The 13738-nt window shown below is 39.2% G+C and overlaps 1 protein-coding gene across 1 annotated transcript; it reads right to left on the bottom strand.

The window, feature by feature from the left end:
- Positions 1–6894: 6894 nt before the first annotated feature.
- On the bottom strand, positions 6895–8345 carry LOC125798654 (stanniocalcin-like). Its single transcript, XM_049474194.1, has 4 exons — positions 8182–8345; positions 7941–8083; positions 7590–7801; positions 6895–7471 (listed from the first exon to the last, which is right to left on the bottom strand). The coding sequence occupies exons 1-4, from the start codon at positions 8285–8287 to the stop codon at positions 7204–7206; spliced, it is 729 nt and encodes a 242-aa protein (XP_049330151.1). The 5' UTR covers positions 8288–8345; the 3' UTR covers positions 6895–7203.
- Between the last annotated feature and the right edge of the window lie 5393 nt (positions 8346–13738).

The raw sequence follows: 13738 nt of genomic DNA, 5'->3' as shown, positions 1-13738 counted from the left end.
AGCCCGTAACGTAAAGAACCATTTGATTCGTGATTTCGACTTGAGAGGAAATTACACTTCAGCTAGTTCGAAACTAGAACATTCACTAAAACTAGAAAATCTATTAAAACTGGAACATTTACTAAAACTAGAACATTCACTAAAACTAGAACATTCACTAAAACTAGAACATTCACTAAAACTAGAACATTTACTAAAACTAGAACATTCACTAAAACTAGAACATTTACTAAAACTAGAACACTCACTGAAACTAGAACATTCACTAAAACTAGAAAATCTATTAAAACTGGAACATTTACTAAAACTAGAAAATGTATTAAAACTAGAACATTCACTAAAACTAGAACATTCACTAAAACTAGAAAATCTATTAAAACTGGAACATTTACTAAAACTAGAACATTCACTAAAACTAGAACATTTACTAAAACTAGAACATTCACTAAAACTAGAAAATGTATTAAAACTAGAACATTTACTGAAACTAGAACCTTTACTAAAACTAGAACATTCACTAAAACTAGAACATTCACTAAAACTAGAACATTTACTAAAACTAGAACATTCACTAAAACTAGAACATTTACTAAAACTAGAACATTCACTAAAACTAGAACATTTACTAAAACTAGAACATTTACTAAAACTAGAACATTTACTAAAACTAGAACATTCACTAAAACTAGAACATTTACTAAAACTAGAACATTCACTAAAACTAGAAAATGTATTAAAACTAGAACATTCACTAAAACTAGAACATTCACTAAAACTAGAAAATCTATTAAAACTGGAACATTTACTAAAACTAGAACATTCACTAAAACTAGAACATTTACTAAAACTAGAACATTCACTAAAACTAGAAAATGTATTGAAACTAGAACATTTACTAAAACTAGAACATTTACTAAAACTAGAACATTCACTAAAACTAGAACATTTACTAAAACTAGAACATTCACTAAAACTAGAACATTTACTAAAACTAGAACACTCACTGAAACTAGAACATTCACTAAAACTAGAACATTCACCAAAACTAGAAAATCTATTAAAACTGGAACATTTACTAAAACTAGAAAATGTATTAAAACTAGAACATTCACTAAAACTAGAACATTCACTAAAACTAGAAAATCTATTAAAACTGGAACATTTACTAAAACTAGAACATTCACTAAAACTAGAACATTTACTAAAACTAGAACATTCACTAAAACTAGAAAATGTATTAAAACTAGAACATTTACTAAAACTAGAACATTCACTAAAACTAGAACATTTACTAAAACTAGAACATTCACTAAAACTAGAACATTTACTAAAACTAGAACATTTACTAAAACTAGAACATTTACTAAAACTAGAACATTCACTAAAACTAGAACATTTACTAAAACTAGAACATTCACTAAAACTAGAAAATGTATTAAAACTAGAACATTCACTAAAACTAGAACATTCACTAAAACTAGAAAATCTATTAAAACTGGAACATTCACTAAAACTAGAACATTTACTAAAACTAGAACATTCACTAAAACTAGAAAATGTATTAAAACTAGAACATTTACTAAAACTAGAACATTTACTAAAACTAGAACATTCACTAAAACTAGAACATTTACTAAAACTAGAACATTTACTAAAACTAGAAAATGTATTAAAACTAGAACATTCACTAAAACTAGAACATTTACTAAAACTAGAACATTTACTAAAACTAGAACATTCACTAAAACTAGAACATTTACTAAAACTAGAACATTTACTAAAACTAGAAAATGTATTAAAACTAGAACATTCACTAAAACTAGAACATTTACTAAAACTAGAACATTCACTAAAACTAGAAAATGTATTAAAACTAGAACATTTACTAAAACTAGAACATTTACTAAAACTAGAACATTTACTGAAACTAGAACCTTTACTAAAACTAGAACATTCACTAAAACTAGAACATTTACTAAAACTAGAACATTCACTAAAACTAGAAAATTTATTAAAACTAGAACATTCACTGAAACTAGAACATTTACTGAAACTAGAACATTCACTAAAACTAGAACATTTACTAAAACTAGAAAATTTAGGCATATTAGTCCAGTCCTATCAGCACTTCCAGTCAAATTCCGCATAGACTATAAAATTCTCCTGTTAACATATAAAGCCCTACACAAGCTCATCACCTGAGTATTTGCGAGACCTCATCTCCTATTATGAACCACCGCGATTACTTAGATCTCAGGGTGCTGGTTTCTTAGTAGTTCCTAAAATTCAGAGGAGCTCTGCAGGAGGAAGAGCTTTCTCTTATAAAGCGCCTCAACTCTGGAATAATCTCCCCGAATATGTTCGGGACTCAGACACAGTCTCAATCTTTAAGTCTAGATTGAAAACTTACTTGTTTAGTTTAGGTAGTTTACTTTTGGAAATTAATATTTCTCCCTTTAGATTAGGCTTGTCCCGATCCGATATTTGGATCGGATCGGCCGCCGATATTTGCAAAAAATGCGTATCGGTATTGGATCGACAGGCACGAGAAAATGCCGATCCAAACTCCTGAATACTGAAATGCTCTTTTTTGTAAAAAAGAATCTCCCCATCATGCTCGGACTGCAGGCAGGGCAAACAGTTGGAGTTGAAGGGATTGTGTAGATGGGATGGAGCAGCAAAGTGTGGAGGAGATTGGGGTGTAGAAGCGTTTTGCTTTTAAATAGTTTATGATATTTGCACTGATTTTTTTTAAGCTTTGGTTTACACTTATGAGTACAGCAGTACTGATGAGTACTGATGCTGTTAATAGACTTTTCTACTCAGGTTGCTTTTTTAATACAATTTACAATATTATTGGCACTTATGGCTTTTTAAGCCTTGGTTTACTGTCACCATTTCTGTTTGTGATTTATTATTTTGTCTATTTTGAGTTTATTAATTGCTAAATAAACAGGTCAGTTTCTCCTTACCAACCATTGTGTATTATTCAAACACACCTAATTCAGCTGGCTACTTGTTATCAAGAGTAAAATGCTTTTCAACATGAGTTTGACAACAAAGTAAGTTGGCTAAATATCTTTAAACTTTAATACATGCTCGGATAGGCCGGTATCAGTATCGGATCGGAAGTGCAAATAAATATCGGTATCGGATCGGAAGTTCAAAAAGCTGGATCGGGACATCCCTACTTTAGATAAGGCTGCAGATCCAGGGGTTCATGGACAGAGGGAATTGTGGGTAAACTGAGATGCTGGTGCTGTTGTTCTCCCACTGCACACGGTCACTCAGGTTTGTGGAGGGTGGAGTGGGTGGATGCCAGTGTTTCAGGGAGCCTCCATGTCTATGTTACCTTCTGGCTCTCTGCCTTTAGTTAGGCTGTTTTATTCAGTTCTGCCGGAGTCATTTGCCACACTCTGATAATGTTTTATATTCTCTGTTTTACATAAATCCAGTCAAAACTAATTCCATCTCTCTGCCTTCCTCCGAGTTACTGACTGCCCACCTGTCTGACCCGATACCGATGTTGGACCCTCAGGCTCTCATGTCCTCTGTCTGGCCAGACTGGAAGTTTCTGAAGTCAGCTCTTCTCCACCACCCACCACAGATCAGCTGCTCATCGACCATCTTATTCTCCACTACTGATTACATCCAAGCCATTAGTGGAGCTGCTATACACCTGAATATATAAAACCTATATGGATGTATAAAGACTTTTTAAAATTAATTTAAAAGCTGTTTGACCAGTGGTAGGATGGTCCCCCTTTAATGTGAGTCTTGGTCCTCCCAGTGTTTCTTCCTCCTCCTGCAGCTCTGAGGGAGTTTTTCACTGGGGGTTCTGTATTCTGTATTTTCTATGTTTAATGTTTTGCCTGATTCTTTGTCCTGTAATCATGTTTCTGTAAAGCTGCTTTGTGCCAACACCAGTTGTAAAAAAACGCTATACAAATAAATTTGATTTGATTTGATATTGTAAGTCACTTTGGACAAAAGCATCTGCCAAATGTAATGTAATGTAAAAACTTTCCCGCTAAACCTGAGCTTCGTAGCTAGCTAATAAGTTAATTAGCTGAAGCTGTAACACATTTCTGAATACAGTCAGTAAACTATATCTGTGTGTTTAATTGAGTTATTTTACTTCACTACATAAATCTAACACTATTAGGGAAGACTGAACTAGTTACTTAGCTAGGTTAGCTTCCTTCCTTACTGAACTAACTACCATAAATAAAGATTTACCTCAGGAAATGTAGCTAATGTTAGCTAGCTCCATTTTCCCCAATAGGGAGTAGTGGTGAGGGGAGTAGTGGTGAGGGGAGTAGTGGTGAGGGGAGTAGTGGTGAGGGGAGTAGTGGTGAGGAGAGTAGTGGTGAGGGGAGTAGTGGTGAGGGGAGTAGTGGTGAGGAGAGTAGTGGTGAGGGGAGTAGTGGTGAGGGGAATAGTGGTGAGGGGAGTAGTGGTGAGGGGAGTAGTGGTGAGGGGATTAGTGGTGAGGGGAGTAGTGGTGAGGAGAGTAGTGGGGAGGGGAGTGGTGGGGAGGGGAGTAGTGGTGAGGGGATTAATGGTGAGGAGAGCGGTGGGGAGGGGAGCGGTGGTGAGGGGAGTGGTGGTGAGGGGAGTAGTGGTGAGGGGATTAGTGGTGAGGGGATTAGTGGGAAGGGGAGTAGTGATGAGGGGATTAGTGGTGAGGAGAGTAGTGGGGAGGGGAGTGGGGAGGGGAGTACTGGGGAGGGGATTAGTGGTGAGGAGAGTAGTGGGGAGGGGATTAGTGGTGAGGAGAGTAGTGGGGAGGGGAGTAATGGTGAGGGGAGTAGTGGTGAGGGGATTAGTGGGGAGGGGAGTAGTGGTGAGGGGATTAGTGGGAAGAGGAGTAGTGGGTAGTGGGGAGGGGATTAGTGGGCAGGGGAGTAGTGGTGAGGGGATTACTGGGAAGGGGAGTAGTGGGGAGGGGATTAGTGGGGAGGGGATTAGTGGTGAGGGGAGTAGTGGGGAGGGGATTAGTGAGAAGGGGAGTAGTGGGGAGTGGAGTAGTGGGGAGGGGATTAGTGGTGAGGGGAGTAGTGGGGAGGGGAGTAGTGGGGAGGGGATTAGTGGGGAGGGGAGTAGAGGGGAGGGGAGTAGTGGGGAGGGGATTAGTGGGGAGGGGAGTAGTGGTGAGGGGAGTAGTGGGGAGGGGATTAGTGGGGAGGGGAGTAGAGGGGAGGGGAGTAGTGGTGGGGAGAGTAGTGGTGAGGGGATTAGTGGGGAGGGGAGTAGTGGTGAGGGGAGTAGTGGTGAGGGTATTAGTGGGGAGGGGAGTAGTGGTGAGGAGAGTAGTGGTGAGGGGAGTAGTGGGAAGGGGAGTAGTGGTGAGGGGAGTAGTGGTGAGGGGAGTAGTGGTGAGGGGAGTAGTGGTGAGGGTATTAGTGGGGAGGGGAGTAGTGGTGAGGAGAGTAGTGGTGAGGGGAGTAGTGGGAAGGGGATTAGTGGTGAGGGGAGTAGTGGTGAGGGGAGTAGTGGTGAGGAGAGTAGTGGTGAGGGGAGTAGTGGGAAGGGGAGTAGTGGGGAGGGGAGTAGTGGGAAGGGGAGTAGTGGTGAGGGAAGTAGTGGGAAGGGGAGAAGTGGGGAGGGGATTAGTTGGGAGGGGAGTAGTGGTGAGGGGAGTAGTGGGAAGGGGAGTAGTGGTGAGGGGAGTAGTGGTGAGGGGAGTAGTGGGAAGGGGAGTAGTGGTGAGGGGAGTAGTGGTGAGGAGAGTAGTGGTGAGGGGAGTAGTGGGAAGGGGAGTAGTGGGGAGGGGAGTAGTGGGAAGGGGAGTAGTGGGGAGGGGATTAGTTGGGAGGGGAGTAGTGGTGAGGGGAGTAGTGGGAAGGGGAGTAGTGGTGAGGGGAGTAGTGGTGAGGGGAGTAGTGGTGAGGAGAGTAGTGGGGAGGGGAGTAGTGGTGAGGGGAGTAGTGGGAAGGGCAGTAGTGGGGAGGGGATTAGTGGGGAGGGGAGTAGTGGGGAGGGGATTAGTGGTGAGGGGAGTAGTGGTGAGGAGAGTAGTGGGGAGGGGATTAGTGGGGAGGGGAGTAGTGGTGAGGAGAGTAGTGGTGAGGAGAGTAGTGGGGAGGGGATTAGTGGGGAGGGGATTAGTGGGGAGGGGAGTAGTGGGGAGGGGATTAGTGGGGAGGGGATTAGTGGGGAGGGGAGTAGTGGTGAGGAGAGTAGTGGTGAGGAGAGTAGTGGGGAGGGGAGTAGTGGTGAGGAGAGTAGTGGTGAGGTGATTAGTGGTGAGGAGAGTAGTGGTGAGGGGAGTAGTGGGAAGGGGAGTAGTGGTGAGGGGAGTAGTGGTGAGGGGAGTAGTGGTGAGGGGAGTAGTGGTGAGGAGAGTAGTGGGGAGGGGATTAGTGGTGAGGGGAGTAGTGGTGAGGAGAGTAGTGGGGAGGGGATTAGTGGGGAGGGGATTAGTGGGGAGGGGAGTAGTGGTGAGGAGAGTAGTGGGGAGGGGATTAGTGGGGAGGGGATTAGTGGGGAGGGGAGTAGTGGTGAGGAGAGTAGTGGGGAGGGGATTAGTGGGGAGGGGATTAGTGGTGAGGGGAGTAGTGGTGAGGGGAGTAGTGGTGAGGAGAGTAGTGGGGAGGGGATTAGTGGGGAGGGGAGTAGTGGTGAGGGGAGTAGTGGTGAGGGGAGTAGTGGTGAGGAGAGTAGTGGTGAGGGGATTAGTGGTGAGGAGAGTAGTGGTGAGGGGATTAGTGGAGCTTGGCTTTGTGGTGAATTTCAACACAAACTATGAGTTAATTAAAGAAATTCTACTTATGAGTGATTTTGTGATTGATTTATAAGTGAAAGCCCTGTAAACAACGGCAGCAACAATATTATTTTTTATATTTTTAAAACATGTTTATTAATATTAATAATTCAGCAAAAAAACTACAGCTGTTACCAAACATTTTAAGCCATCAAAATTCCTACGTCCAGCATAAGGAATAATTTTATTGTCTGTGCTGTAAGAAGCATTTAAACATTTACAAAATTACATTAACAAAACGAACAGACGGTCAAGACTAAATAAATTATAAACTAAGAAAATAAGTGTCAAAGAGAAATATAAATACCTGTATATATATATATATACAGACTTGTGCTAATTAATGAAGTTATGGTATATCACTTAAATTTATAAGCAGAATAACAATGTGTGTTTAAGCAATGGCAGAATATAAGGTATCTTATTGGTTCAGTGTTTTATTTTTCAACTGAACGCTTCCTGGCAAAAAGATGATTTGGGTCCCTGTTGTTTAAACTGGGTTGGATCTTGAAGGTCGGGGGTCCAAGGGGCCAGCGGAAACTGTCCTGACCGTCTGTCTCGCTGTCAGCAGAGCACGGTTTCTTCTGCAGCAGCTGGAACAGAGTGTCCATGTCTGGACCCAGTTTAGCCACGAGCCCCGACCGAACCACGCCCACCGTGTCCTCATCACACTCCATCAGGCTCTGCAGCAGAGTGCTGTAATACCTGCAGCACACAGTTACACATCCCTCAGAATACATTATAATTATCTCATTAAAATCTCTAATTTTACAAATGACTAGTCCAGGCTAGCCCACATCCATTTCATTTACTCTGGATTTACCTGTTTGGAAAATGTTTGGGCACTTTAACCACTTCTCCAATAGCATCAGGGTTAGAACGTGCGACTCCACAGATGCCCAGCTTGCTGTAGCATTCCTCCTGCACCTCAGTGATCATGTTTTGGAAGGCGGCACAGCGCCGGATGGTCTGATGAACCTTGGAAGTGATGCCTTTAGCAATGCACTTGATGCTCTCTTTGACAAAGGTCTTGCCCTGTTAGAGATATTATATATATTTTGACCCACATACATTTGAAATGATAATTTCTCTCATAAACATGAATAAATATTACAATCCAAATATTTTTGTTTAAGCACACTCAAAATTGTATTTTATGTTCCTGAATTTTTACCTCTGTGTTTAAAACTGCTGCAGAATTGAGGAAGATGTTGCAGATGTCGTGCATGCCGTCAGTGTCGCATGTGGAACTCTCCAGGCAGGCGAACGCACTGCAGCCGACCTGCAGAGCACTGCTGAGACAGCGCGTCACTTCCGCTGCAGGAGGAGAAAACAAGTTCAAAAACTGCTAAACACACAAATAAACTCTTAATAAACTGAAATAACACTTTTAGGAATTTATGTAGAAAACTTACATGGAGTGCTGGCTATAAAACGAGTTTGTCTCAGTGCCGGTTCGTAATCACCCTGCGCAGTCACGGCGAGGACGAGGAACAGGAGGAATCCACCCTTTAGGATCATTTTCTCAGTTTCAACAAAAATCTCTTTGTGTTGAAGTTTCACCTGTAACTCTCTGCACACTCGATCCTGCTGAAGGTGGACAGAAAAGCACTATTTATACAACCTGACTACAAACAGAACATCATATATCATACTGTTTAGACACTCTGACCAATCAGAAGCCAGGATCTCAGAGTGAAGTGAAGCGTGCATGAGTTCTAAAAGTTTCCATGCTCTCATAAATATTCATGATTCACACTGATATTATCTCTCCAAGGAAAGCACAAGTTTCTAAACCTTTTATATATTTATCTAAAATGTTATGTTTTTAGACACATATAAACTTTATACCTTTAAAATGTTGTAAGCACCACTTACTAATAGGTGAACACCAGATATGTACTTTTTTGTGGTCAGTAGTAATATTTTTTGTCCCTTAAGAGGCTCCGTAGTACAAAACAATAATACCAGTAATGAAAGACATTCACATATATATTATATGACATATATTAACACTTACCTCTGAATATAATCCACACTGTATGAGGAGTGAGTTTATAAGCAAGCTTTACTTATTCGAAATTAAAACATAAAAAGGAAAAGGAAAACAGTTTGTCCTGCTCCTGGTTTATTTTTGCAGTTTTAACAGTTAGTTATTATGAGTTATAGCTTTCCTTAAATGATTAATAAACGTGTTTCTGTTTGTTATTATGATGGGATTCCTGGGAAAGGATGAAGATGTAGATGTTTTGTGCAGCTAATAATGCCTGTAAATAAGTAATGTATGTTTTTAGCACCAGTTGTGGATCATTAGATAATAAGGTAACACTGAAAGTACGAGTGAATTCCAGGTTCCAGGAAAACTGTAGGTAGAGTTCAGTTCAGACTGAATCCCAGTTTATTTCATGGTTTGTAATTGTTTTAGTATAAAGTTCCAGAATATCAGAAATAGTTTATTTATCAAAATCGTAAATAGACTGTTGATATTGTAAATGCTTTCTTTATTTAAATGTAGTGTAAATTCTAATGTTTTTTCTTTGCTTATTTTATGATTTTGATTATTTATTAAAAGTGACTGTAATCACATTTTCCTAACCGATTCCAACAACCTGTGGGAAACAGTGCGGAAAAACAGCAGTTAAACACAAATAGCCTCATTTCCCCAAACCAGGCAAACTCTGATCATTATCAGCGTAATTAACCCTTTAAAGCTAATCGTATTCGTCATGGAAAACAGCTCACTTCCTCTAAATACATCATCAGATCAGGATCAGGACAGAATAAAGAACAGAAAAAGCTAAAGAATTATTAGCCTTGTTTCACTCTGCCTTAAACTGACGTTACTTAATCAACAATACTGATATAAATATCATAAACTTGCGGTTTTGAAAAACTGCTGTGGCTATTTTGGCTGCTGTTTATTTAAAGCGTGCATCATCAGATCAAACAGCATCATTAGAAATTAGTGACAAAAGCAACTCTGAGTATCCTGAAAAAAAATTATATGTATTATTATTATTATTTGTATTATTATAAACATCACAGTGCAGGTTTTGTTATTAAAATAATTCTCATAAAAAATTAAAGTTAATAATAATAATTATTATTATAATCATATCATATTATTAGCATAAGAACAGAACATATTGGAGATGAGAATTTTAGACAGACACAGATTTTTTAGAAATATATGTTTCATATTAAAACACAGAATTAAATTAAGGTCTATGAAAGCCAGATGACCCTTCTAAAAATAGCGATGTTTTCTGGGCAGAGCTTCGAGAGTTAGCACTGATAAATATAAAAAGCGCTGCGAGAGGAAGCGGGACCATGGCAGGGCATCCAGTCCATCACCAACTACAGGATACTAGGATACATGTGTACCTGTACTAGTTGAAATTAGCTTGCCAACCTGCTAGCTAACTAACTGAACTAGCATTAAATACTTTTAGGGGTATGTAGCTAGGCTAGCTAGCGTTAGCTACCTTAGACCTATAATAATAATGAAATCTCCTAATATTAAAATGTGGATTAATTTATCTAAAATATAAGGTAATATGATAACGTAGCCAAATTTAGGCTGATTTTACCACAGAGATTAAAATTCACAGCTCATTAACTACTAATTCCAGAAAGTCGTGTTACAGGGCGAATGCGCTTATTTATACCCATAATACAAATATCATAAAAAATTATTTTTCCATAAAGCAAGCACACAGATTAGTTTCATTTATTAACAACAGATGATCATAATATACATTTAATAGTATTTAAAAAAAAGGTGACAAACTTTCCTAACAGAAGTAACTGAATGAAAACATTAGAAAAGCCCTGACTTTAAATCAAAGATTAAAATACTTGTTTCTCTCTCTCTCTCTCTCTATATATATATATATATATATATATATATATATATATATATACATACATACATACATATACACGATTTAATGCAATTACTGCAATAAAGGAAAAAAAATCACGAATGTGCCATTCCAGAAGAACAAATATTTAATCTTTGATTTAAAAATATCTAGTCAGGGCTTTTCTAACGTTTTCATTCAGTTCTTTCTGTTTACAGTTTTTATTGATTGCTTTGACCTGTTTGAAGAAACTGGGAACCTCTCAGTCTTCATCATCACCATCTCAGCAGAGCAGAAGACACCTCTTGTAAATGTGTTAACCCATTCTCATTGGATTAACACAGTTTTCACACCCTTTTGCAAAACAGTTAACGCAGATGTCATTCAAGAAGTCCAAACTTCAGGAGTTTAACTTTGGTTACAGAACAGAAACCATAAGCTCCAAACTCTTACGGTGAATTTACACTGCTCCGACGCGACAACGCACACGGTCGCACTACCCCCCTCCAACCGGTCGCATGTGGGCGTGACAAAGGCGTTCCCTGCGTCGTCCAATTGAATCGTTTTAATAAATGGGAAATGCTTTTTATATAAGCTTTTATTATTTCCAATAATTAATAAATATAAATGTGTCTTTATTGATATAAATGTTTGAATGAGCTTCATTACACTGTCTAGTGAGCAGTATATAAGCTGACAACAGCAATTAAATTACATATTAATATTTTAAAAACCCACCAGAGACTCCAACAATCACAGCAGCCTTTCTCCTCGCTGACAGAGTCCCTGTGAATCAGCGGGGATTTTATAAAGAACAGGGAAGCCTGAAACTTCTCTTCCAGGCTTCTCCGGACGCTTGAAAGCGGAACTAAAATGTTTTCATGCGCTGCGCTGAGGACGCGTTACAGGCCAACAACTGCTCTCTGATTGGATAGACGCATTGCGTTGGACGGACTCATTTGCATAAAGTTCAGCTCGGCTCAACTTTTCATCGCATCGCATCCCCCGCTCTCGACGCGTCGGACCCATGATGCACCGCGCGACTGCGTCTGACGGAGGCGGCGCTTCCCATTGAAAATGAATGGGATCCGTCGCTGTGCGTTGTCGCGTCGGAGCAGTGTAAATTCACCGTTAGACAGTGAGAGAGAGTGCAGTGTGTGTGTGTGTGTGTGTGTGTGTGTGTGTGTGTGTGTGTGTGTGAGAGAGAGAGATGAGGAGGAGTCGATTAATCAGAGGAGTCGTTTGATCTGATGACTCGTTTGATCTGAGGACTCGTTTAATCTGAGGACTCGTTTGATCTGATGACTCGTATGATCTGATGACTCGTATGATCTGATGACTCGTATGATCTGATGACTCGTATGATCTGATGACTCGTATGATCTGATGACTCGTTTGATCTGAGGACTCGTTTAATCTGAGGACTCGTTTGATCTGATGACTCGTATGATCTGAGGACCCGTATGATCTGATGACTCGTATGATCTGATGACTCGTTTGATCTGATGACTCGTATGATCTGAGGACTCGTTTGATCTGAGGACTCGTATGATCTGAGGACTCGTATGATCTGAGGACTCGTTTGATCTGAGGACTCGTTTGATCTGAGGACTCGTTTGATCTGAGGACTCGTATGATCTGAGGACTCGTATGATCTGAGGACTCGTTTGATCTGATGACTCGTATGATCTGATGACTCGTTTGATCTGATGACTCGTATGATCTGATGACTCGTTTGATCTGATGACTCGTTTGATCTGAGGACTCGTATGATCTGAGGACTCGTATGATCTGAGGACTCGTTTGATCTGAGGACTCGTTTGATCTCAGGACTTGTTTGATCTCAGGACTCGTTTGATCTGAGGACTCGTTTGATCTGATGACTCGTTTGATCTGAGGACTCGTATGATCTGATGACTCGTATGATCTGATGACTCGTTTGATCTGATGACTCGTTTGATCTGAGGACTCGTATGATCTGAGGACTCGTATGATCTGAGGACTCGTTTGATCTCAGGACTCGTTTGATCTCAGGACTTGTTTGATCTCAGGACTCGTATGATCTGAGGACTCGTTTGATCTCAGGACTCGTTTGATCTCAGGACTCGCTGAGAACGCTCAGCTTCCCCACCGTTTGATTTTTTTCTCATTTTATGCAGAACTGCTATACTTTAGGAATATTTTATTAGGAGCAACTTGTGCTTAAGTTTTTAAAAATGTTTTGTTTCTTATGAAGTCTGCCACTGGTTTATTCCAGATCTAGTTTGTTGGTTTTATTTATTTATTTATATGTATTAATTTATTGCTGGGTTAGGGTATTGCTGTGAAGGAGAATAAATATTATTAAATTCCAAGGCTGGTTTGTTTAGGTTATTTAAAATGTAGTTATATATTTTATATACACATTTTCTGTTTATATTAGCAAGCTATTTTAGCTCTCTTTAGAAACCAATTATATATTTAGATTAATAATATTTATATGAATTAATATTAAAATTAGTGACTGCTCTTCATTTTCTGGGGGAGAACTGAGAGTTATTTAGCTAGATTAGCCACTTTCTTAACCAAGCTGACTAACATTATTAAACACCTTAAATTTACCTCAGTTAGCTAGCTCCGTTTTCCCCAATAGTGCTAAATTTACCTACTGAGGTTCAATAACAAAACTAAACATAGGTAAAAAGTTTCTGGAATGCATTTAGGAATGTATTAATCCTCCTGTTATATTCTGGGTGAATTTGCCTTAATTAGTTAAATAAACATATAATATGAAAAAGGTTCATCTCACATATTTGCAACAACCACCCCCTGCAAAACTAAAAACTAAAACTAAATTGCAATGGTATGTTTTAATGTTATGTAAAACTACTGTTTTATATGTTGGTCTTTCAAAAGTAATAAAGTAAAATAAAGTAGTGAAACATTAAAAAGTGTGAACATGTATTTTTTAATGAAAAATGAGTAAATTATCCTAATTGTAGCATTACCTGTTAGAGGTAAGAAACACCATTACACTTAATATTGATAGAATAATTAATAATGGGGTTAATAATTAAATATTCACACTGACTTTTAGGATTGTTCTGGGTTTCAGATCATTTTTTGGATA

The sequence above is a fragment of the Astyanax mexicanus genome, unplaced genomic scaffold (genome assembly GCF_023375975.1).
Source record: "Astyanax mexicanus isolate ESR-SI-001 unplaced genomic scaffold, AstMex3_surface scaffold_72, whole genome shotgun sequence".
In the NCBI taxonomy this organism is placed as follows: domain Eukaryota; kingdom Metazoa; phylum Chordata; class Actinopteri; order Characiformes; family Acestrorhamphidae; genus Astyanax; species Astyanax mexicanus.
The sequence above is the reverse complement of the archived record's forward strand: the minus strand, read 5'-3'. Positions and strand labels throughout refer to the sequence as shown.